General features: G+C 59.3%; 2 protein-coding genes across 2 annotated transcripts; one reads left to right on the plus strand and one right to left on the minus strand.

Moving 5' to 3' along the window:
* Positions 1 to 7,838, plus strand: LOC102902043. The gene is made up of 2 exons (XM_006938294.3): positions 1 to 171; positions 4,151 to 7,838. Exon 2 carries the CDS (start codon positions 4,219 to 4,221, stop codon positions 5,446 to 5,448), a length of 1,230 nt encoding a protein of 409 aa, XP_006938356.2. The 5' UTR covers positions 1 to 171; positions 4,151 to 4,218; the 3' UTR covers positions 5,449 to 7,838.
* Positions 7,839 to 14,691: 6,853 nt separating this feature from the next.
* On the minus strand, positions 14,692 to 23,988 carry CALY (calcyon neuron specific vesicular protein). Its single transcript, XM_023241166.2, has 6 exons — positions 23,863 to 23,988; positions 17,380 to 17,534; positions 16,255 to 16,368; positions 15,545 to 15,658; positions 15,015 to 15,348; positions 14,692 to 14,841 (listed from the first exon to the last, which is right to left on the minus strand). Exons 2-5 carry the CDS (start codon positions 17,512 to 17,514, stop codon positions 15,040 to 15,042), a joined length of 672 nt encoding a protein of 223 aa, XP_023096934.1. The 5' UTR covers positions 17,515 to 17,534; positions 23,863 to 23,988; the 3' UTR covers positions 14,692 to 14,841; positions 15,015 to 15,039.
* Between the last annotated feature and the right edge of the window lie 1,742 nt (positions 23,989 to 25,730).

The following is a 25,730-nucleotide window of genomic DNA, read 5'->3' on the forward strand; positions in this document are numbered from 1 at the left end:
CCCCCCCCAGCAGGGCCCTGCCCAGCTTGGTCCGTGGCAGGAGCTGACCTCTCAGACCAGACCAGCCCAGCCCCAAACTGGAACTCCGGGGTGGGGGCAGAGGTCCCGTGGTCACGATGCTCTGAGACCCCAGGGATCCGCGGGAACCCCCCCGCCCATGGCGCTGAACCGGTAAGGAGCAGAGGGTCGTCTGATAGGGAAGCAGAGTTCACAAGGAAGGTGGGGGGATGGGAGGAGGCCAGCCTTTGAGCCCCACATCCCCCACTTCCCCGATCCCTCCAGGCTTGGGTTTGGAGCCCCGCGGTCCGAGCTGGGCCTGGGCTCAGCGGGGCCCCCTCAGGAGAGGCCGGTGTGTGAGTGTGCGGTGTGTGAAATACTCGCGGTGACCCTCTTTCTTGCCCTGGCTGCCTCACGGAAATGAGCTCTGGGACCGGCACCGCCCGCGGAAACGCGGCAGTAATGTGGGGTGGGGGTCCCTGACCGTGCGGGGCGGAAGGTGGTGGTCCTCAAGCGCTACAGCCTGGACCCAGCCAGGAATGCAGCCGAGAGGAGAGGGCTCCGGTTAGCACACCCACCTGCCCGAGGGCCCCCTCCCGCACAGCCCTTCCAGGAGGACCAACCGCAGCCTTTGGCTTTGCCCTGAGTGCCCGGGAGTCATGCCCCAGCGGCCCGACTCCTGGGCGCGTGAGCCCGGAGCAAAGAACAGCGGTGTCTCCCGCCTCCCAGGTGCTCAAATAGCTTTCCCTGGATCTACTTCCTGCCCTTGTGTTCCCAGCCTGGCCAGCTTCCCTCACTCCGGGCTTCCCTCCCCCTTCTTCCCTCCCCCTCCCCCCCTCCTTCCCTCCTTCCCTGGTGCTTGCAAGGGGAAACTACCCCTGGCCCCCATTAGCCCCCGCTGCTCACAGGCAGGGAGGCCAGAGGCTTCTTTTCATTGGGTAGCGGACACCCCAGGCCACCCTTGCTTTTGAAGACTGGGTGTTGGTGAGGGGTGAGTGTCCCTCCGACTGGGGGGAGGGGGGGCAGGATGTGCAGGGAGAGCCCCTCAAAGGATTTGTTGTTGGGAAAGTCTCTGTCCTCCGAAGGCGGTATCACTGGATGTGCCTGCCCCTCAAAGTGCTGTTACTTCAGGCACGATCTCATCAGCTGGGCCTGTGGCTGGTTTTTCTGGGGGATTCTGTCCTCAAAAGGCAGACCCCTCCTCCGTGCCTCTTGGAGTGGTTACCAGCTTGTGCTCCGAATCTGTGGTGACACGTCGCAGGCCCCTGGTCCATGCGGGGTGTGCCAGCCTCACTGGCATCATCAGCACCAGGCAGCTTCATCAATTCTGGGTGTCGCTGCTTTTCCAGGAACAAAATAGTCCGTGAGGGACTGTCTTCACCAGGGGGGAGTTCAAATAGCTATTTTCTTAAGAGAGCACATGCACGTGATGGCTCAGATCGGAGAGGAGCCTTTGGAGACACACCTTTGGCCCAGGTGGGAGGAGGTCTTGGAGGGGGACGGGGCCCCCAGGGACCCAGATGGCTTCTCCCTTGGGTTGCTGAGTAGAACTGGTGAAGGGGCCGGTGCGAGGTGTGGGTGGGTTTTGGGAAACCACCAGGAGGGCCGCAGCTGGCTCCCAGGCTGACCCTGAGAGGGCAGGAACAGGGGAAGTCACCTGAGCCCCGCGTGGCTGTTTGGGCAGGGTCGCCCAGCAGCTGGGGTCTCCCCTTCCTTCGAGGATGCACTCCCACGCCCCACCCTGGCCAGACCTGCTCGGGGAACCTTACCAGGAGGCACCGGTCACCCGGCCCTCCGCGTCACTCCTTCCAGCTGCAGGGCCTGGCCGGGCGGCCGGCAAGCCCAGCGGCCCCGGCAGAGGGGCCTTGTAAGTGCCCAGCGTCACCATCAGACAGACTTCAAGAGCTTCCTGACCATCGTGCCCCTATTTCCAGACCTTGAGGCCCAGCTGGGTTTCTCAGAAGGGGCAGTGCTCTGCCTCTTCTCCCTGTCCACCCCTCACCCCCATTCTGCACAAGGGGCCTTCCTCAATCTGCTTCCTTTTTTCGGTTTCTCGCTCCTTGTGCTGTAGCAGAGATGCCCCTAGAAAGTATTGGCTGCAAACTTCCTTCTATGTGGGGACGGCACTGGGGGAGGGTCCCCAGCTGCCTCCCAGGCCTCCCCCGGACTGCAGTGAAGAGTGGGCAGCATGGGTGGCCGGTGCTGGCTGGCTGAGACCCTCAATGCCCAGAACGGTGTCTGAGTCATAGCATTTAACGACGAGGTAAATCAAGCGTGTCTGCCGGGGAAGCGTGGAGCGGGTGCAGGCACGACCCGGATGCGTGCACACCGTCACCCACTTTGCAGGCTGCCCGTGGGAGAGGCGGGGCAGCCAGCCCTCCATGGAGGGGGAGCCCTGTGAGACCAGGCTTTCAGATGTGTCCCCCAGAGCCTCGCCCACCTGATGTTCAGCTGTGCCACCTGGAAGCGGGGGTGGTGGTGTGGGGATGGTGCCCACGCAGGAGGGCTTGCTGGCCAGGAAGGGTGGGCACCGTGGCCCCTTACAGAGGCTCCAGCTGTGCTGTGCTGGCCACGCTACGGGAGGAGCCCCTTGTCAACACTGTGCGGGTGCCTTCTTCCCGACCAGCTGGTAGAGCAAGTAGGGGTGGGGGGCCCCGTGGAAGCAGGGAGTGGGCAGCTGGGCTTCTCCCACCTCCATTTCCCAGAGCTGCTCCCTGGTCCTCCTCTGGGCTCTCCTGCCCCTGCTCACCGAGAGGGGACGGGTCTCAGCTGGGAACTTCCTGGCAGAGTGGCAGCACAGCCACTGACCAGCTGCCACATGGGGTGTGCAGGGCTCCAGTGGGCGAGGCCCCTCGGCAAGGCCGCCAGCCGGTCGTCGGCACATGAGAGGGTCTCAGCAGCGAGTGCTCTGTGGGCCTCCTTGGACACTAGCAGACAGACCTCTGGTGGCTGCAGTTCAAGCTCTGTTCACTGAGTTGGAGCATTGGGATCTCGATGTGAGGGTCTCAGGCAGCATGGAGAAAGTTCTAGTGCTTCCTGGAAAGTGTGTCTGCCCTTCCTAGAGCAATAGAGCAAACGTTATAGAGGCGGACCCATCTTAGTCTGCTTGGGCTCCAGAACACAACATGGCAGGGGCGCCTGGGTGGCTCAGGCGGTTGAGCGTCCGACTTCGGCTCAGGTCATGATCTCACGGTTCGTGACTTCGAGCCCCACGTCGGGCTCTGTGCTGACAGCTCAGAGCCTGGAGGCTGCTTTGGATTCTGTGTCTCCTTCTCTCTCTGCCCCTCCACTGCTCATGCTCTGTGTCTCTGTCTCAAAAATAAACGTTAAAAAAAAATTAGGAACACAACACGACAGTCTGGGGGCTTCAACAATAGACAGTCACTTCTCACGGTCTGCAAGCTGGCATTCTGGGATCTGGGTGCTGGTGTCATGGCCACCTCCTGGCTTGCAGGTGGCACCTTCTCACAGCATCCTCACTGGTGGCAGGGGCGGGGTGCTGTCTGAGGGTCTCTTTATAAGGGCACTAACCCCATTCATGGGGCTCTACCCTTATGCCCTAATCATCTCCCTGTACCTGTACCTGGGGGTTAGGGCTCCAACAAATTCTGGGGACATAAACATTCAGTCTATAGCAATCCCTCAGGACCAGTAACCAGGTGAGCCACACCTGAAGAGAAAGAAGGCGCTGGAAGATGCGGTCACTCTGTGCCCCGACCCTTTCAAAGCCAATGTCCGGTGGACATCAAGGAAGATGCCCCAGATGAGAACAGCAAGGCTGATTCCTTACAGCGCACCATATTGGGGGATCCCACGACACTTGGGTGTGGCCGAGACCCAGAGGCAGGCAGGGGAGTGGGAGACTCCACAGTGGAAGGGGGCTCAGGCACCCTGCTGGGGTCTGGGGGCGGGGAGCTAGAGCAGCGGTATCCTTGCGATTGGGAAAGGGAACGTGCTGGCTTTCTCCGAAGGGCCCTGCCTCGGAAGCGGGGCGGGCAGTAAGCAGGAAGGCTGGTGGTTTGGGCCAGTTGTGACTGGGGTCGTTTGTGGCTCTCCGAGCTGTGTGCTGCGGGTTCTCGACCTCAGTTCCGTCTTTGTAGATAGTCCGCTGTTGTCCATCCCGTATCGGTCCGTGTGTCTTGATCTTTTGCAGCCTGAGGGTGGTTTTCTGTTCCGGAGACCAGAGGCAGATTCCCAGGGCTGGATTCCCAGGTGGTGCCCATGGAGTCTGGCCCTGGGGAGGGAGGCGTGGCTCTGGCCATCCCCCCCCTGAGGCCCAGTGAGAAGTTCCACCTGTTCGTGAGCTACAGCAGCGTGGACGCCACCTGGACCCACGGGCTCATCAGCCGCCTGGAGGCGGACCTCGCGGGGCTGAAGGTCTGCCTGCACGAGCGGGACTTCACCCCCGGGAGGAATGTGCTGGAGAACATGGCGGAGTGTATCCAGCAGAGCCAGAAGGTGCTGCTGGTGCTGAGCCAGGACTTCGTGCAGAGCCGGTGGTGCCTCCTGGAGGCCGACCTGTCGCTCTTCGGCTCCTGCCTGGAGAGGAAGCCGGTCATCCCGGTCCTGCTGAGGCCCTGCCAGGTCCCGCTGCACCTCAGCCACCTGACGTACCTGGAGGCGGCAGACAGCCACTTCTACCGCAAAGTGGTGCAGCTCCTGCTCATGCCCAACCACTGCCTGGCCCGCTCCCTGCCCGCCTGGCGCCCCGCCGCCTCCCTGTACAGCGGGAAGAGCCTCCTGACCCTGAACTGCGTCAACAGGGACAGTCTGCCCTCGTGGAAGGTGGGCACCTTCAGCACCCTGGGCGTCCCCGACCCCCTGAAGGAGGTGCTGGAGGACCCCGAGGTGTACAAGCGAGCCGTGGGCATCCTCAACGGGGTGCGGTCCCCCAGGTCCTGCCTCCGCTACCTGGGCTGCAGGGTCACGCTGGCCGTCTTCCTGTTTCTCGTGGCCTTGGCCCTGCTCTCCCTGCCCCTGATCATGGGCCTCCTGGAAAACACCCCAGCTCAGCGCTTCTTCCTCATCGCTGCCAACATATTTTTCTGCCCCCTCTTCTTCGTGTTAGGAGTTAACACCCTGTGCTGGTTCAGGAGGTTCTCCAAGAAGATGATGCAGGAACTGGTGCTCAGGGTGGGGGAGGCCAACCTCCTGCTGGCGCCCCACTCGCTGCTGATGGGCTGCGACACCATGAACAAGCTGCACTTCGTGTACGTGCTGCTGGGCGACTGCAGGCGGGTCTTCCTGGAGGCGGCGGAGGGCGAGGCCCTGTTCCGGGAGGCCCTGCTGCGCTTCTCCTGCAGCTACGCCTGCTGCGTGGCGCACGCGTACTTCCCCGCCTGCGACGAGGCGCACAGAGCCCGCGGCCACCTCGAGCTGGGCCTGTGCTTCTGCCAGTTCGTGTCCTTGCAGCTGCAGACGCGCCAGGGGCGTGAGGTTAACCCCGTGTGACGCCAGCGCCCTCCGTCGGACGTCTGGCCGCCCCTCAGCTGGCCCTGCGGACCAGGCCTCAATGAGGTGCGTAGGGGACCCTCCCCTGTGGCCAAGACCTTCGCCCGCAGGCCCCACGCCAGCCCGAGGACCCCGCAGCCTGCTCTGAAGGCAGATAGGGGCTGGGGAGAGCGGCAGGCTGGCCTGTGACCCCAGGTGTCCTCAGGACGTGGCCTGCTCCTCCGAGGACATGCTCACTGCCTCTCTCTGGATGGCTCGTTGGCGTCCAGGGGCCAGGACAGAACCCGCGGGCTCGTTGTGGCCCCGCCCTGAGCAGCCCTTCCAGGCACCTGGCCCTCAGACTGGAGCGTGGAGGGAGGCCAGGCCAGCCTCCAGGACTGGGGGCCGTCCGCCCTTCACCGCCAGGGCGACACACACACACACATAGACACCCCCCCCCCCCACTGTCTACCCCGAGGGCCTGTGGGGCCGCCGCCATCCTCGGCTGGAAGCCAGGAGGCCTCCGTTCCTCCTCAGCGTGGACACCCATCAGACCTGGGGCCGCAGCGCCACCTGCTGGTGCCGTGTCCTCCATCCGGAGATCAGTGCCTGGCGCAGACGATCTTCCTCCCGAGAATGAGAGGCCTCCGCAGTCAGGAACCTGAAAAATGTGTACTGGTTCTGGATATGGGGACACAACAGCTAGTGTCCTGGCCAAGCTGCACATCCGCCCTGTGACCACCTTGTGTCAGCCCTGTGTCCGTCCGCCCTGTACCTGCCCCTGTGTCTGCCCACCCTGTGTCCACCCCAGCAGTGAGACCTTTGCACCTCACGCCCGCGCCTCTGTGAGCCCCAGTCAGGGTCTGCAGACCCTCGGCCCCAGCAGCACACCAGGGCAGGTCTTCAGACAAGAGGAGTGGCCCCGGGGCACTGCCTCAGCTCCTCTGTCTGTAAAAGAGCAGCTGGCAGGTGATGACAGATTTGAAGTTGGCGCTGGGTGTTCCCGGCAGCCCTGGGGAACCCTCCGCCCGCGGCCAGGTGCTGCTCCGGTTTGCAGCCTCACATCCATCTTGTGTGACCAGTGGCCCTCGGGGCCTGATGCCACCCCTTGTCTCTCCCATGAGCGCAGGCCCCAGACCACAGCCACCAGACGACAAGCAAATGAAGTCCCGGCTCTGACTCCCTAGCAGCCCTTACAGCCAACAGTGTGCCTGCCTCCCAAGACCTCCTCTTACGCACCCCTTAGAGCAGACCCCCGCCCTGCACCATGGATCCTACCAAAACCCCGCTCTTTGGGTTTGAATGAACCAATGTGGTCCTAGCTCAGGAACCCAAAGCACTCCACCCAGAGACCCTGGCAGAGGCCGGAGTCTCAGATCCCTGTCTACACCCTGCCTTGACGTGGTCTCTCCAGGCGCGCGCGTGCACTTCCTCCAGGACTTGTGAGCAACCGACTTCTCTATTTCAACCTGTCTTGTGCAAGAACAGCAGGTCTTGTGATCTGTTGAAGTACAGCTCACCACCCAGCAGCCTGCACACACTGAACACGTGTTAACTGGACACAGAGGCTGGACTGCTCACCTGTGTCCCGAGGCCAGGGCTGCACGGGGAGGGTCCCCCTTGAGAGGAGCAGAAAAGGGAGGGGCTCTGGTCACGGGGACAGTGTAAGCAAAGGCACAAGGCAGGACCCCAGGTCACAGGAGAAACTACCAAGTAGGGGATGGTCCTGTGAACCCCAGGGCTCGCTGGGTGGCTTTGGGCGCTGGAACTTTCTTGGGGGCAGTGCTTGGCATCAGGATCCGTTCCAAGGGGTCCCAGCACCTTGACGGACCTTGAGAGGCCTTCAGTCTTGGCCATGTCCGAAGCAGGGGGCATAGTCTGGGCCCCAGGCTGAGAAAGAGCCTCCCAGGAGCAGCCCCACAGATGCAGCATAGGGTGAGGACACAACAGGCCCATCCATACCCACTCTGCCGCTCTGGGCACAGGTGGCCCCATGAACACTGACGGGCCTACTCTAGGCCACAGCAGCTGCACCCGCTGTGGCTGTGGATCCGCTCGATGCCTAGAACGTGGCTGTGCCAGCAGGTGCACGAATGCTTCATGGAGCTAGGTGACCAGCCAGGCCTTTTGGGACCTGGACTCCCGGCTGCAGCACAGAAACCCTGGGGGACAGTGGCTGGGGGCCTGTGGGCTGAGGCCTAGCCGTGTGCACGGGTGCCCACATGTACACACAGCCCCTCCACTCCTCGGGCAAACCATGTGCTGACAGTGTATTCCTACCCCCACGGTGCTGTGCGGCCCAGAGACAGCAGAAGGACAAAAAGAGATGCCTGTCCCTTCAAAAGGCCATGATATTTCAAGTCATGAAACACCACGTTTGTGAGCACAATAAAGAGAAAGGTTTAAATTAACCATTTTTAAGGCTTATTTATTTTGAGGGAGACAGAGAAAGAGTGGGGAAAGGCTAGAGAGAGAGGGGGAGAGAGAACATGAGCAGGGGAGAGGCGGAGAGAGGGAGAGACAGAATCCCAAGCAGGCTCCACGCCGTCAGCGCAGAGCCCGACTCGGGGCTTGATCCCATGGACCGTGAGATTGTGGCCTGAGCCGAAATCTCCAGTCAGAGGCTCACCCGACTGAGCCCCCGGGAGCCCTTACGGGAACCATTTTGCAGGATCGTTGATCTTTTCCTCGAGCTGTGGGAAATCCAAGTCTCTTTCAGATCCTGCCGGCTCGGTATTCCGAGCCTCTGCTGGGGTCCGGCGGTGTCAGGCCGGCAGGGGGTACCATACAGCCGGGGGAACGGCACCCCCAGTGCCCGCTGTGGAGCAGGGTCTGGAGCTGGCTGTCCCCCGCCATGCCCGCCAGCATCTATCCCCAGGACTGCGCCATCCAGGCCTGTGGCTCCAGAGTGCCAGCACCCCAGCTGACCGCCCAGCAGCCTGGACACAGAGCTGTCCCAAGTCACGCTGCCTGCCCTGACCCCTGTCCTGACCCACGCCAGCAGTCGGTGGTCAGGGGGTTTGATGAGGCCCTGTCCTCAGGCTGCCGGAGTTCCCACCCCCAGGCACACCTTTGCGTCCAGAAGCAGTGGTCTCCACGTGGAGAGAGGGGAGGCCACTGCATGCCCCACCTCCGCTGTCCACCCCAGGGCAGCCCCTCAGCCGGCCCTGCAGAGCACACACACATACCCCCTGGGCAGGTGAGGGAGGAGACACGGACCTTTCCTGGGACCTCCATCTCCTGAGATGCCTCGCAAAGCGTTGGTGATCTGTCCTGGCTCGTTCTTAGTGGGTGACCTCAGGTGTGCTGGGGCCTGGGGACCCCAGGGAGGGGCCGAGGTTCTATCCGGTCCTGGGAGCACCTCACTAAGGCGCTGGTCTCGCCGTACCCCAGCTGCTGTCCACAGCCAGCCCTCCGTCGTGGTGTGTCACCCACCGGCGCCCACCCCACGGGGCCTCTGCATGGACCCCTTCCAGGGTCTCCACATCATACGGCGCTTAGGGAGGAAAAGCACATGTTCTGACTTCACCATGGGGTCCTACTGCGGGTCCCATGTTGGGGTCCCACCGCGAGGATCCAGGCCGCGGCAGACTGCAGCGTGGAGTCAGTCCTGTGAGCTGGGCTTCCCTCCGGTACCGTCTGCCCCGCACACACTCACCTTTCTTCTCCACAGCAACCGGCAGGTGCCTGGCTGCGGGAGGTGCTCTGCGCCCTGGGACCATGAGTGGGCACGCCGGGGTGTCCCGGCTCCTGGGAGGGTAGCACTGGTGAAGTGGCCTCCCACCTGCGGGATCCTGCGCTCGAGTCCCGAGGTCCGACCTTGGCGGGGGGGGGGGGGGGGGGGGGGGGAGGGGTTGCCTGATGGGCCAAGGCATTTAACCTTGAAACACCCTTGAGGAAAGAGCCGAGAGGAAGTGAGAGATGCAAGTGGGGACAGGGTAGTCACAGAGACAGGTGCTGGGGGTGGGGCATAACGCACGGCACACCGATGGGGCCGGTGGGTGTCTGTGTGCGCGTGCGCCTGTGTGTACGCATTGTGTGTGCGTGCGTGCCCGCATGTGCGTCTGCGTGCGCGCGCGCATTGTGTGTGCGTGCGTGTCTGCGTGAGCGCGCGTGCCTGTGTGTGTGTGTCTGTGTGTCTGCATGCGCGCGTGCATGTGCGCATGTTTGTGCGTGCACGCGTCTGCGTGTGTGTGCGCATTGCGTGTACATGCGTACATCTGCGTGAGCGTGTGTGCATGTGTGTGCGCATTGCGTGTGCGTCTGCGTGTACGTGCGTGCGCGTGCGTGTGCGCATTGCGTGTACGTGCGTGCGTGTGCGTCTGCGTGAGTGCGCGTGCGTGTGCGCATTGCGTGTACATGCGTGTGTGCGCGTGCATGCATGTACGTGGCATGTGCATATCCCGTGTGTTTGCCTGGTGTTTGTCACGGTGGAAACCACAGCCCACCGAACAGAAACAGAATTCGTGCCCTGCTAATGTGTCCTTCTTGCCGAATGTGCAGCCGAAGGAAGCAGAGCTGACTGCGTCTGACAACCTAGGTCTGCCCGGCCCCGGACTTCGGGTCACGCACGCAGTCTGTCCAGCGAAAGGACGGCCCCAAAGGCCACGGCGCCCGGGTGCATCTCTGCCCGGTTGGGCCCCTGAGGGTCCAGGGTTTCTTTCTGCGTTGAGCTCAGATCTCCTCCCGTTCTCCCCGAGTCCCGCCAGCCTGTGGGAGCCCGTGATCTTGGGACACGTTCTATGTTTCTGTAAGAATTGTTTTAACTTTTGGACATTTTATCTGACACTATCGACAAAGCCTCTTTTAGTTTCTTCACGAAGGACCTTCCGGGCTGTGGGTTCGAGCCTCCCCAATACTGGCGCCACACGCCGTGGACAAGACCCACGGGTGAACAAAGTGCAGAGGGTGTCCGCATTGGCTCCCCGAGGGCAGAGCCTAGGACGGAACGGTGAGCAGGTGGCGAGCCTGGCAGAGGGTTCTGGGGGGTATGTCCTGGGCACCCCTGAAGGCCAGGCCCACCTGAAGTGAGCCAGCCTGCGGTCCCACTCCAGGGCGGCCAGCTTGGGAAAGGGTTTTTGCAAGAGGTTTCTGTAAAATCTGGGTAAGAACAAAGTTGAAAGGACACCCAGAGGATGTGTGGGACCCTGAGACAGGAGCCGGGCCCGCTGCAGGGGGCCTGGCAGGGGCCTGCACACCCTGTCACGGAGCCTCCTGGGGAGAATGGGGTGCTCTGGGCAGTTGTGCACACAGATGCGGGGAGGGTGCGGAGCGGCTCCTGCAACCCCCGCTGGGTTTGCCCAGAGGTCCTGGGGCGCGTCAAGTCGTGAAGTTGTGCTCGTTGCTCGCGTAGCATAAACGACTTGTTTTAATTTGAAGCGTTGAAAGTTAATCTCAGTAACCTAAGGTTTTCGTTTTAGAATGTGTGAGAGAATTCCAGTTTAAGATCTGATTGACTCTGACTCCGTTGTATTAGATGGTGAGTAGTGAACAAATGTTCGTAAAGGTTTTGTTTGTAGGTTGGAATCAGTTGTATCAATTTATGGTTAGAGCTTGAAATACCCAGGGCATCTAATTAAGTTTATCACATTTGTGAAATGTCTTTAAAAATTAGAGACTGACTATATATCAAATATATAAGTTAAAAGAAAATTAAAGAATGAGTGAAGAGACACATAAAAGTTACTGCATTTGAAAGCAAGCTTTTAAATGGAACTTTAAAGCTTGGGAAAGCTGGGGAGGTTCGGGACAGACCTCCAGAATGTGCCACGTTGGCTTGTGGATGGTTTTGAGCTGAAGGCACTTGAGACCCTGTGGGCTCAAGAGAAACTTTTGTCCTTCCCTTAACCACATGCAGGAATCTAAACGGGGGCGGGGTGTCTTTCCCAGAATAAGGGTTATTAACCGAGATACATTCTGTCTGAGTGACTCATCTGTCTGGTGGGGCAAACATCTAATTACCAACATCTGTTTCTCTTACCTCGCTGTGAAGTGCATTCCCTCCTCTGACGTCCCGGACCCCCACCCCCTTCTCCTGGGTTCAGGACGACATGTGTACCTCCTTTCGCCTGTCTTTGGAATTTCCAGGTCTATGTGGATTTCCTGTTGGTACATCGTTAAGTTTGATTTCCTCCTGTTAATCTGTCTTACTCCAGCTAGAAGACGGGAATTCATGTCCCTGACACTGGTTTAAGTTTATAAGTATAAATTATAAAATGTTATAATTTTATAAGTTAAAAAAGTTTAACCCAACAAGACCACTGGTAGGAATTTGCTTTGAAGATAAGTTCCCCACAACACAAACCGCACACGCGTAAATTATTCATTGCAGCAAAGTACCGTAAACCCGGTAAAGAGCCCTGTGTGGCGGAGCAGCCTGCAGCTGGGACAGGAACGAGGACAGCGCATGAGCACCGTGTGGCATGACCTTCTGTGTTTGTTAGGTGAATGTGCTCGGATGAAGCATGTGTTTGGCCTTTGTCCTGGGTCCCGGTGTAGAGCTCCTGAGACCCTCGGCATTTCCTGCGTGACAGGGAAGGCGCCGAGCACTAGTTAGAGCAAGGAGATTCCCAGGGCTTCCAGATTGAACACCCAGGTGCAGGAAAGTTCCCTGCTCCTAGGACCACCCCTGGCCTTATGCCTCTTCTGTCCGGCTGTCCCTGATTTGTACGCTTTATAATAAACCAGTAATCTAGCAGGTGCTTCCCTGAGTTCTGTGAGTAGTTATACTGAGTTATCAAATCTGAAGAGGGGATCCCCAAATTGGTAGCTGAGTTGGAGGGAAATGCATATGGCCTGAGGCCCCGATACTTGTGCCCAGCGTCGGAATCGGGAGCAGGCTCTTGAGGCTGAGCCCTTCACTTGTGGGGTCTGTGCCCGCGCTGAGGAACAGGTGTCATAGCACTGAACTGTAGGACACCCGGCTGGTACTGGGGGACTGGAGATTTGGTTGTTGTTTGTGTGGGGAAAGAAACCCTTCTAGTGAAAAGTGTCAAATAGGAAAAATAAAGTGCAGGTGCATCTGTGCAAAAAGATGCACAGACGGGCTGAGCTGGTAACGAAGACTGATCTCCCTCGGGGGTGGGACACACCGTTTGGAGCCGTGCTCACGTTTTACATGCGAAAAATAATAGGACAAAATCAACCAAATGGGAGAAGGACCCTGAAACAGTGCTAGCAGTACTAAGCGATTCCGCTATATTCCAGAGGAGTAACACAGCCACACTGATGTGAAGAAGAAACCGCGTAACCTGAACACAGCATTTTGACTATGAATCCCCAAGTTAGAGACAGAACTCTAAACGAGCACCAGACTCTAGTTTGCACGCTTACTTGTGCCATGGTATGGTTACCACTTCTGAAAAGGATTCCAGTGTGTTCTAAGACTAAGCAAATGAGTATATTGAGGAAAACAGGAACCAGGTTTCTCCCTGTTGGAGGATGGATGTATCAGCAAGGAAAGGGGGAACTAGAATAAACCCTGAGGTTGTGGGTTGGGATTAGAAGTATCGGTATGAACTCCTGGAGATTCATGTATGTCGTATGTGCACTCATAGTCCATAGACGTATGGATATATTGTATTGATTAAATGTGGGTTGTGTCTGTACAGGTGTAGACACTTGCACACACGTGCACAGGTGTATACGTGCACTCACAGGGAGGAGGGAAATACGGACTGTGTGCGGATGAATGTGTGCATGTATGTATCACACCCCAGCTCTCTCCACTGAATGTGCCTGAAGCCACACCCACGACCACACCCAGATCTTGGTAGCTAGCACAAGAGGGGCCTGGAGCATCTTTGCTCCAGAAAGCTAGGAAGCGTCCCGAGACTGATGAGGGCATGTCAATAGGATGCCTTCCACCAGCCAGGAATGAAACATGTGAACATAAGAATCAATAGTGGTGGTAACAGATTGTCGCCTGTTGAATAAAACGGGAGAGTATGGGTCACACTGATGTAAATAAATGAGGAAAGGGGGGCAAGGGAAATCTTTTCTTTACAGTAAGCCAATAGAATGTCAACCACTAAATGTAGGAAAAGTGCTGAATTTAGATAATTGCCACTTGGAAAATATAGTAGTATTGATTCAGACAAGAATTGTCAATGGAGGGGCGCCTGGGTGGCTCAGTCAGCTAAGGGTCTGACTCTTGATTTTGGGACAAGTCATGATCCCAGAGTCGTGAGATTGAGCCCCGCCCACCCAGGGAAGGGGCTGATGTGAAGAAGCCCCCCTCCCCCCCCCGGCCTCCAGCATGTCCATGGTTTCCTTCAAACACCTGTCTCATCCACTTCCTGGTCACTGCCTGCTGTCCAAAGCCACTCAGACCCCTTACCTTGCCTCCCTGGGCTGGAGGCTGGAGGTCAGGGTCCCACACTCAGTCTGAGTGCCCAGCCCTGTGTCCCCTCACAGGACTGCACTAGGGCCAAAAAGGGCCCCCCCCCATGTCACCTGACACTGCTCAGTGCAGAAAATGCCCGTTTCCTTCCTAGTTCTGGCTGCATGAGCCTGCAAGGTTGTTATCTCTAACCCCAGCCCTTGGTACTAGGGCCGGAGCTTACCTCTCACCCGGTGGGAACAGACCTGAGGCCTGGAAGTGCTGTAGTGGGGTGGGGGTGGGGGGTGCTGTGGGCTGGGTGAAGAGACTCTTGCTAGCTCCAACATCCTCAGACCTCCCACCACCCCTCTAGCTCCAAGGGAATGGGAGATAGGGGTGCTCCAGGAGTGGGGACCCCTTTCAGACAGGGATGGGCTCACATCCCCTCTCCAGAGGCCCGGGCCCCTTGGAACCATGCATTTGCTCATTTCTTCAGTGACTTGTGCCTGTGTGAGGCGGTTGGGGCAGGAACCACATGTGGGCGCTTGCCCAGAACAGGGGGATTCAGAGGCTCCGGTCGACGGGTTAGGTGTGTGAGGACCAGGCCCGGCAGTAGGAGGCAGAAGGGCCTCACTGGATGTAGGGCTAAGCAGCAGTCAGGGCTGGAGCCCAGCCCTGGATAGAGGCGAACTTACTCCTTTGCAGCCCGGCAGCGCTGGGCCTGTGCACGCCGGGCGCTGGCCTTCCCCCTCTCCCTGCGTGGCCGCGGCTTCCCGGGGCTGCCTCACTGCCCCCACCCCCACGGTGGCTGCTGCTCTTCCGGATCCTTCGGGGCTCCCTCCGGGCAGCAGAGGAGACACGAAGCGGGCGCTCACCCAGGCGGGGGTTGGGAAGGCAGGGAAAAGGTCAGCGTGGGACCAAGGAGGCTCAGGAGAAACAGAGGCCCAGGTGGATATGAATCTTTACTTAGAGAAAAGCAACAGAGCTGCAAGCTCGGGGGCAGGGGGCGTCAGCGAGGGGTCCTGGAAGCAGGGGCACGACCACGAGATGGGAGAGCGTCGGGCGAGGGCGGTCACAGGTGCCGGCAGGGGGCGCTGCCAAGACAGAGGGAAGCAGGGGCGAGAGCGGGCGCTGCGAGGTGGGCCCGCGTCCCCCCTCGCCGCCCACCTGCGTGGGAAGAGGTGCCAGGCTGAACCCCGTCCCCCGGCTTCCAGCGCACCGGATCCCCGCCCTGCCCACGACCCCCATGCCGCCTGAGCACACCTACCCGGGCTGCAGGTGCGGAGGGGCCATCACTGGGGGGCCGGGGGCGGGGCGCTGCCTGCCGCCTTCCGCGCCGCCTCTTTCTCTCCCGGCGCGGAGGGCTTCCCGGGGGGCTCGGTGGCCGCCGCCGCCGCCGCCGCCGCCGCCGCCCCCGCCTGGGTGGGCGCCTTGGGTCCCTCCTTGACGGCGCGGTAGCCCTCCCCCCAGGCCGAGGGCGTCTCCGTGCCGTGCTTGCGGCTCAGCGGGTAGGCCCCGATGGCCGCCAGGATGCTGCGGTGGCGCTCGGGGTCCATCTCGGTGTAGTACATCTCCAGGGTCAGCGGGGTGCAGATCTTGTGCTGCGGGGGGGGGGGGGGGCGGATCAGGGCGGGGCCGCAGGGGTCTTCCCTGGGCGTGGCCCGAGAAGCGGAGGGGAGGCAGCCCACCTCAGTGCTTCCACAGGGACACCCCCCCTCCCGCCCCCGCCCGGGCAGAGTAAGGTCGCGACTGCCTGCCTCACCCCCGACCCCGTACACCCAGCTGGCCAGGCCTTACCCGGAGCAGGAAGCCGTCGGGGCAGGTGAACTGGTCATACCAGATGGCCTTGTACATGATCAGGACACAGCCCAGGAGCGCCATGGCAAAGGCGATCATCCGCGCTGTGGGCAGCTGCGGGAAGGAGAGAGACCCGAGGAGGGGGGTGTGAAGCTGTTGGAAGGACCAGGGCGGTCCTCACACAGCCCCGCTCGCTTCTGTTTGGCTTTTGTCTCAGAAACAACGGAGGAAAGGAGATGACAGGTGTCACTAATGAAAAATAAAGGGTTTTAGAAATGGTGTGCAAAAAACGATTTAAAAAACCACCAAAACCATTTAGTGAACTTAAGAGCTAAAAAAACAGGAAGGGTGAAAATATTAGCCAGATATACAGCATAAGTGACTTTCCATAGTACCTAGAAAACCCAGGGGTCACTAAGGGAAAACGGACACACAGCAGGAGCAGGTGGGGCCCAGGGTGGCTCAAGGCAGGAGCCCCTCTGAAGGCAGATGCTGTTCTCATCCACTTTATAGCAGGATGAAGGCCTCTGAACGGGGTGGTGTCCTGTCCCTCTCTCTTCCTGACAGCAGGCGAGTGAGCAAGAGGTCCCGGCCAACCTGGCCCAGACGTGGCCACCCATGGCCTGCAGCCTCCTCCTCGCCATCTCCCCTGCCCTGACTCCCCATGGAACTGACCGCTGGGCACCATGGGCCCAGGAGGGTTGGGTTACCCTGCGTCCTTCCTCAGGGTGGTTACAGGCCAGCTTCTGGGCCTCCAGGTCGGGGAACTTCTTTGGCTGGTCCGGGGGGGACAGCTGGTATTCTGTCTGTGTCTTGATAACCACCTGTGGAAAGAGATGGCCCAGGAGGACCCTGAACCGGGAGGACTGGCGGGGGCAGGCCCAGGGGTCAGCTCCCCGGCAGTGGTATGGGTGCTGGCCATCTGCCAGGACTGCCTAGTGGCTCCACTGGCTACAAGCTGAGGCCAACGGAAGGTGGAGGCAGAGAGCCTGCTGGGCCGGGCGGCCCTGGGGCCTGTCCACACCACACAGGGAGCCCCTTAGTCTGGGGGCTGCAGTCAGCTCTCCCTGCCAGGCCAGGAGCTTCCCTTTTAGGTGCTCCACAGCTTGGCTCCTGCCTCCAGGAAGTCCACCCTGACTTCTCCTCTGGCTCCCAGAGTCTTGAGGCCCCTACCACCTGGGGCACAGGCAAATAGTCCTGTGCTTTGTGAATGCTCCCAAGGGGTGAGCACTGAGCCTCCCCACGTGTCTACTGAGAGCCAGATCCAGACCTGTGGCGGACTCGGCTGCTGCCCCCCCCCCAGATCACTGGGAGGTGCTCCCACCCCCACGGCCCCCAGACAAAAGCTTTCAGCTGCCTGCCCCCTCCCTCCTGCTGGGACAAGTCCTGATGCCAGTCAGCTCGTGTGGGGTCAGGCAGGGCTACGCTAGAGCCGAGCCCTGCTTCTCACACATCCCTCCTGACAGCGGGTCCCCATCGGTCACCTACCCCAGGACCCTGTTTCAGGCCCTCAGGGAAGGATGGGGATTGTTTGCTTGCTGAGCGCCTGTGGGCAGCACCATGGGCTGGGCACTGTCTGCAAGATGTTGTAGGAGTCCTCACAGTGACCCCCGTTCACGGATGAGGAAAGGGTGACTCTGGGTGACCAGAGAGCTGATCAGGTCACATGGATCACCCATGGCCGACTAGGGCCTTGGTCCAGCCCGGCTCTACCTCTGCTGGCTCTCCTGCACGTTGGGGGAGGCCACATCTGCATAAACTCACCCCACTGCCCTCTATGCACAGGGCAGGCTGAGAAGAGCCCCTCACCCCCTCATGCTGGTCTAGGCCCTCACCTGGTCCGGGAATGGTGGCTGGAGCTGGCTGACGTCCAGGGGGCTGATCAGAGGGACGCTGTCCGTGGTAGCCCCATCCTGGTCCCCGGGGTCCTTGCCCGGCTTCCCGGAGAAGCTGCAGCCCAGCTTCACCATGGTGATGGGTGGTCCTCGTCCTGCGCAGAGTAGACACAAGGTTACTGGCCACTCAGCACCCAGCAGACGTCCATGCCGGCTGCTGCAGGAGCCAGAGGGCCCCAGCTGACCCCGGTGTTCCTCACACCTGGGCCGGGACAAGCCAATCTCCCAGGACAAAGTGGGTGTGTTCGTCCATAGGCTTCTAGTCCCTTCCTGCCCTCTGGTCTCCCTTTGGGTCCCAGAGCCATGCAAGGGGTGCTGCCTCTGACCAGGGAGTGCCCAGACACACAACACCGGCAGAGCCGACAGCTAGCCAACCTGCTAGCACATTCCAGCACATTCCAAGGGCAGCTATGTGCTCAACAGAAAATGATCCCAGGTAGAAGGCTGGAGAGTAGGGCGGCCAGACTGTGCAAATAAAAATATAGGACACTTGGTTAAATCTGAATTTCAGATAAGCAATGGAAGTTTTTTGACGTCTATTTCCCATGTAATATGCAAAATGGGACGTATCAAAAAGTTATTTGTCTGAAATTCGAGTTTAGCTGGGCGTCCTGTGTTCTATCTGACAAAACTCCTGGAGATGCAGGAAGTAAGGAAGAGGTACAGAAAGGACATCAGTGAGAAGATCCAAATGCTAACTGCACAGAGCACCGTAGTAGGGCTGGAATACCCTGACGAGAGACAGGACCAGCCGAGGACAGCGGAGGTGCCTGGAGGAGCACACAGCCCCCCCACCCCCTCCACCCCCATCTCGGGAGCTCAAGACGATTTTACCTCTAGGCTGACCGATAAATAAGAACAAAGAAAGGAAGGGCCGCCTGGGGGGCTCAGTCGGTTAAGCGTCCCACGTTGGCTTAGGTCATGATCTCACAGTTCGTGAGTTCGAGCCCCACGCCGGGCTCTGCACTGACAGCTCAGAGCCTGTTGAGATTCTCTCTCTGCCCCTCTCTCTGCCCCTCTCTCTCAAAATAAATATTTGTTTAAAAAAGTGATCAGTCTTTTCACCATAAGGAATACAGAAGAAAAATCACCTGATCAACTTCAATAATACCTGGAGAAGTATTTGATAAAATTCAACATTTATTATTTTAATTATCTATTAGCACTTTAAAAATTTTTTTTTTTTTTCAACATTTATTTATTTTTGGGACAGAGAGAGACAGAGCATGAACGGGGGAGGGGCAGAGAGAGAGGGAGACACAGAATGGGAAACAGGCTCCAGGCTCTGAGCCATCAGCCCAGAGCCTGACGCGGGGCTCGAACTCACGGACCGCGAGATCGTGACCTGGCTGAAGTCGGACGCTTATCCGACTGCGCCACCCAGGCGCCCCTCTATTAGCACTTTAAGGGCAGAAGGAAACTTCCTTAATCTGATGATAAAGGTTATCCACAAAAACCTCTAAGCTGTCCTTATACAGTGTAAACAGTGAAAGCTTTGCCTTTAAGGTGAGGAAGGAGATATCAAGGCCTGTTATTATCAGTTCTATAAATCACAATGCAGGAGGTTTTAGCCAGCTGTCGGGCAGGGAAAACGAATGAGAGAAAACAGGCCTGGAAAAGATCAGGCCAAACTCTCATTGCTCACAGATGAAGCACCTTGTATGTGCAGAACACCCACGAGACTCGACAGGTAAGTGACAAAGGCTGAAGAGTGAGGTCAGCAGGGTCATCCAAGGTATTCAGGGGTCATTAGTGACAACAGATTAGGAAATAAGCTTTTCAAAGATTCTACTTAAGCGGCATTGGAAATATTCAACACTCAGGACCAGGCTTAATGAGAAAATCATGGAAAACCTCAATCAAAACATTACTGACACTGAAGGAGACCTAAATTCTTTCAGTAAGTGGGGTAGGGAATGGTCATGGATGTGGGAAGGTTCTATGTTTAAAAATATCATTTCCCCCAAAACGTATCTGTAGAATCAATACACCCAATCCACAGCCCAAAAGAATTCTTTTGTGTGTGAACATGCCCGGCATCGTAATTTTATATAAAAACCAAGGGGCAAGAACACGTGACCCCTTGAAAATGACCGAGGGGTAGGATTCGTCCGCCAGGTGCAGCCAGTCGCGCAGCCCTGTGGTACAGATGCGTGGTATACACACGCCTGCGCACACGGACCACAGATTTATGACAGAGATGCCGCCTTTCGATAAACATGTGTCCACACGGAGAGCAAGGCACCGAAACCCCACCTCACACACACAAATCTGCTCCATGTGGATGTAGCTAAGTTGGGAAAGCGTCTGGAAGACACTACAGGAGAATGTTTTCCTGGTCTGGGGGAGGGAAAGAGTTCTTCAGTATGACAAGTAGGTACTAACCATCAAAGGGCTACATTCAATTTAAGAACTTCTGCTTATTAAAACGCAGCTTCAAAGAATGGAAACAGAAAGCACGACTGGGAGAAGACGTTGGCGACATGCAACTGGCAAAGGACCTGCGGGCTCGCCAACAAGGTACGTTCAAAGCCTAACCCCTGGCACCCGTGAACGTAACCTCACTAGCAAACAGGGTCTCTGCAGATGTAACTAAGATGACCTCATACCGGACTGCAGGGGCCCTAAGCCAATGACCGGTGTCCTGGCAGAAGGGAGAAATGTGGACGCACACGGGGCGATGCTCAGGTCCAGATGAGAAGGTTGGAGGGACGCATTCACAGGCCCAGGAACACAGGGGGCATCCAGAAGCCAGGAGAGGCAGGAAGGATCTTCCCTAGAGCCTCAAAGGGATCACAGCCCTGCCCCAACCTTCATTTCCGACTTCTCGTCTCCAGAGCCGATGGAAAAATACATGTCTGTTGTCTTAAGCCGCCTGCTTGTGGCAATTTGCCACAGCGGCCTGAGGAAGCCAACGCAGGGCAGATACCAAAATATAAAACGGACATCTCAAGTTGGTAAAGAAAAAGATAAACCCAATAGAAAAATGGACGGAAAAAGATTTCAATGGCCACGAATACTAAAAAGGTGCTCACCCTCACTAGTCCCCGAGGGAGATAAATTAGAACCAGCTTAAGGGGACACACTGAAGCCCGTCAGGACCCAGGAGAGATGCCACATGGGTGGCGTCCGCTCACGTAATCCACTCAACGTCCGACCCCGAGCAGCCCTCACTCCAGCGTGGACACCCAGCAGAAGGACGGGTGGGCGTGAATGTGCACACAGCACCACACATCACCCAGAGTGACACAAGTAAATAAATGGGGGTGTTCCTACCACGGAGTCCTTGGAGCAACAGAAGTGACCGGTCACAGCTTCACGCAAGAGCAGCCCTGAGTCCCACAAAACAACGGTGGCCAAGAGAAGCCGGGCGCAAAGGAAGGTTCGATAGTAAGAGAACTCCAACTGCAACCTTTAGGAACCAATCGGCGGCATTTAGACACGCACTCTGGGGGTCCGGACCAATCGTTGCTCCTGTGTCTGGAGAGTCTGAGAGGCGGTGCCCGTTGGGGAGGGGAGCCGCGTCGGGGCTGGGTTGGGATTTCTAGTCTTTGCTTGGATGGTGGATGGCTGGGGTGCCCTTCTGTTACATTATTAGGCTGCACGTTTGTTTTATGACCTCTTGTGATGGCAGAGGCACGGCCACCCCATGCCCTCCCCCAGGATGTGGACCCTGGGGTTCCGCTGAGCAGACAGGGTGAGTTCCTTGGCAACTGTGCCCTGGCTGTCTCCCCACCCTCTTCCTTGTGAGGACGAAGGGCAGAGCCCCAGGGGCTGTGCTTCCTACCCTGGCCACTGCATGGGGCCCTCCCTCGCCAAGGCCAGCACCCACCCTACACACACTGCCGTGCCTCTGCAACCCCAAACTTCTGTCCTAGGGTGACTTCGCCACCCCCAAATGCGTCTCCCTGGAACAGCCCCACCAGCGCAGGTGCCCATCAGGCCCACAGGTGCCAGTCTCACACCCCAGAGGCCAGGCAGGCCCTGCTGTGGGTTCTGGATGTGAGCAGTCAGGGTGGGAATATAGAGGAGGAGCCCCTACCCAGAGGCAGACAGGCGGAGAGACGCCCAGGATGGAGAACCTGCGAGGTGCTGGGCAGGGGGCCGGGGCTGCGTAGGACCGGGGGAGGCGTGGCCAGGAAGCAGCTCTGTGGGGCTGGCGAGAGAAGCAGCCGGCGGGCAAGACAGGAGCGCCCCCATCGTGGACTTCCCGGGCGCCCCGGGGAGGGAGGTCCTACTAGGGCCCTGAGCTGGGGCTCCTCCTTGGATTTACGAGCCTGGCCCGGGCGCCCTTACAGGACGGCAAAGCGCCCCCCACTCCCACCCCCTGCTGGAGGGCTTTTCCTGAGGACAGTCTGGCTTGGCAGGGGATCCGCCTGGGGCACATTTGCACCAATTGGTTAGTCTGCACGAGGACCACGCAGACCACGTCCGCGCTCGGTGAGGCAGAGATGGAGAAGGGACCACCCGAATAGAAACAGAGATGTCGGGCTTTCCAGTGCAAGGAAGGAAATGTGGCTCCAAAGCGCTGGGAAGGGGCCACGGAGGGAGGGACTGACAGGAGAGCGGGGGGGGGGGGGGGGGGGGGGAGGTGGGGGCAACAAGAGCTCAGGGCTTGAGGGGAGCTTCGTGGGGGCGGGAAGGGTGTGCCTGGGCCTTCTAGCAGCGGAGCCCCGCCCCCCCCCCCCCCATCAGCCTTCGATTTACAGAGCAGAGCGCGGAGGGGCACAGTGTGTCGCCTCCCGCACTGCCGTCAATCTGTGGTTGGCCACCCCCGCTGGAAGGCCGGGTGTGTGCGGGGTCTGCACAGTCTCCCCACAGGAAGCCTCTCCCTATAAGGGGTTCCGCCTCTGGGGTCCTCTTGGAGCCAAACCTAAGCTCCAACTCCTCCGACGCGGTGTGACGTCCAGGTTACGTCATCGCGGGTTTCCATGGCAACGGAGGCTGGCGACGACAAGTCTTCACGAAGGAAAGGAGCCATTTGGGACCTTCTGGACCCTCCGCTTCTGGTTCCGTGCCCCTCCCACCAGGCGTAATGCTGGGGAGGGGGCTGGGCTGCATGTGGGACCCCCTCCCCCCGAACATTTATTTCCCTCGCTGAGACCTGGGGACCCTCTGGGAAGGCTGGCTGGGCTCATTCACACGACAGACACAGAACTCCGTGGAATTGGGGGGTCGCCCCTGCTGCTCCCACTGCCCCCCTCACTCCACCCTGCGCCGTAACTGCGTCTTCTCCAGCAGCTCATCTGCTCCCCCCCCCCCCCCCCCCCGCTGTGCCCTCCTGGATGGGGGCCGTGCACGCTCCTCTCCGACGTTCGGGGAAGGGGCACCGGATGAGCCGTGCGGGTGGACGGACACGCGGACGGCCAGGCAGGGCAAGGGCCCTCGGCTGAAAACCCGACCGAAGCCGGGCGGCAGATCCGTGCGTCACAGACTCGCCTTGGCGCCCCCACTTCCCCCGCCCCCCGCGGTGTGCTGCGTCACGAGTAGAGGTGCGCGCCGGGGCGCCGGGGCGCGCGCTTGTGCGGGCTGGGCACGAGCGTGCTGCGCGTGGCGGCCGTGCATGTGACTGCGGGGCGCAGGGCGCTGCGCGCTCCGCACGGCCCTCCGCCCCCCGGCCCTGCCCTAGCCGCAGCCGCACCAGATGCCCTGCAGGCGGGTCGTGGGCTTGGCTTTTGGTCTAAGGGTCTGTGGACTGCAGGCCCCAGCCCCGCCCCGCGAGGCCCGAGTTGGGGGAAGCTAAGTCCGCACCCAGCGGTGCTTTGGTCCCGCATCCCAGCCACCTGTGGCCCCGCGTCCTGGGTCTGCGGCAGGTGGTTCTGGAAAGATACCCCTCCGCGCGCCTGCCCCCGCCACAGCCACCCCGCTCTCTATGCCAGCAGCGCTTCCCCGGGGTCTGGTTCGTCTGACGCCTTCCACCTCGCTGCTTCTCCCACCCCCTGCTCTCCCCCACCCTCAGACGCAACTGGCGCCCCCTCCCTACCCAGGGGACGCCCAGCTCCCAATGGCTCTCTCAGATCTGCAGGGAAGAGGGGCTGCGGTCACCAGCACGACCCCCACCCAGCTGCCCTGCTCTGCTGAGGGTGGGGGATCCGGGCAGCACGTCGGGTCTCTGCAAGGCTGGACACCTAGGGTTCTTCTGGAAGGTCCAGGCAGCGGCTCACCCCGCGGAGGCCCCCGATCCTCCGGGAGGCCAGGGGTCAGCACCCCCGCTCCGTCAGCAGAGACCCCAAAGGAAGACCCCGGTTCGGCCTGGCCGCCATCGGCTCAGCCGCAGTGCCCCCCCCCAACACTCTCCCACCCCTGCACACGCACCTTGCACACGCGCCTGCACACGTACCTCACACACCCGTGCACACTGCCCCGTGCACACTCGCCCCCCCTCCCCCCCGCTCCACCAGGAGAAATGGGGAAACGGCTCACAGGCGGCTCCGACGGGCAGCTGCTGCAGGACGCGGTCGCAGGACGAGGGTGCGGAGGAAGGACGCGGTTCCAGACGCTTCGCAGCCGGGGCGGGGCGGGGGAGGGGCCGAGCCGAGACCGAGGCTGCTGTTGCCTGGGCGACGCTGGTGGAGGGAGTACTTGCGTCTGCTGCAGCCGCTCCCCTCCCACGGTGCCCCCCCAATCGAAGCTGGGCCTGGGCTCCCCCATAGCCTTACACACACACCTCACACACTCACACCACCTCGCTGCAGGGGGCTAGGCACCCTGGCGGGCCGAGCCCTGGCTGCTCCTCGCCTGAGGGTGTCCAGGCCCTGCCCCACCACCCTGGTCAGTGCTCACACTCGCCGTCTTGCTGCCCTCGGCCGGCTGTGTTCAGGCGCGGCTGGTTTGGCCTCCACGTCCCCGGAGCAGAGCCTCCTCGTGTCTCCCTGCCGAAAACCCCTGGGCTGTCGGCTTTCCTAGGGCCCTCCTGTCACCCTCGGTCACCTCTGTGCCGCAGCCCAGAGAAAGTGCTCAGTAGGCGTCTGCGCAGCGACTGGGTGCTGTGGCTCCCCTGGCTGGGGTCAGGCCGGGCGCTGTGGGGGGACGGGGCCCTCTGGCTGGGGTCTGGCTGCGTGCTGTGGGGGACGGGACCCCCTGGCTGGGGTCAGGCCGCGCATCCTGGCTCCCAGCTGGTGTAAGAGGGCAAGGAAAACAGCAGGTGTCAGTGCTTCATCCCCTTTTGCTGTTGAATAGTACCCCGTGGTATGGATGGGCCCGTTTTATCCACTGATGGGCATCCGGACCGTGTCCAGTTCTGCCTGTTGTTGACAACGTTGCCGTGAACGTTGTCTTATGTGTCTTCGTGTGGACAGAGGCCTTCACTTCTCCTGGGTAGGCACCTAAGAGTGGGACTGCTAGGTCAGGTGGTAGTTTACATTTAACTTAAGAAAATGCTAAACTTTTCCAGAGGGCCTGCACCATTTTACACTCCCGCAAGCAAAGTATGAGGGCTCCAGTCTCCCCTCGTCATCAACACTTGTCGCTGCCTGTCTTTTTATAACAGCCATCTGCATGGGTCAGTTAGGGCCGCTGTGACAAAGCACCATGGGCTGGGTGGCTACACGTCGGAGTTAGTTCCTGATATCGAGGTGTGGGTACGGTTGGCCTCCTCTGAGGCTTCTGTCCTTGGCTCGTGTCTTCGGATGGTCGGCCCTCTATGTGTGTCTGTGTCCTCACTCCCTTTTCTTAGGACACCAGTCAGAATGGATTAGGCCCACCCATATGACCTTGGTTTTGTTTGTTTGTTTGTTTTGGGGTTTTTTGTTTGTTTTTTTTTAGTTTATTTAATTTCTATACCCAACTCGGGGCTCGAACTCACGACCCCAATATCAAAAGCCACATGCTCCACTGACTGAGCCAGCCACACTGAACCCCCCATATGACCTCATTTTAACTCAATTATCTCTTCAAAGATCCCATATCCAAATACAGCCACACTCCAAGGTGCTGAGGGTTAGAATTTCAACATAAGAAATTTTGGGAGGAACAATTCTGTCCCTAGCGCTGACCTAGGACATGGAGTGATATCTCACTATGTTGTGAACCTGAATCCCTAATAACTAATGACACTAACCAAGCATTTCTTTATGGATTTATTAGCCACTTACATAGCTTATGTGAAATACCTGTTCAAATGTTCCTAATGCTTTTCAGTTGGGTTGTCTTATTATTGACTTCTAAGAACTCTTTATATATTCTGGATACAAGTCCCTTATCAAATATATGATTTACAAACAGTGTCTCTCTGTCTCTGACTTGTCTCTTCTCTTTCTTTCTTTAAAAAAATTTTTTTTAACGTTTATTTA

This window comes from Felis catus, chromosome D2, assembly GCF_018350175.1.
Source record: "Felis catus isolate Fca126 chromosome D2, F.catus_Fca126_mat1.0, whole genome shotgun sequence".
Taxonomy (NCBI): Eukaryota; Metazoa; Chordata; class Mammalia; order Carnivora; family Felidae; genus Felis; species Felis catus.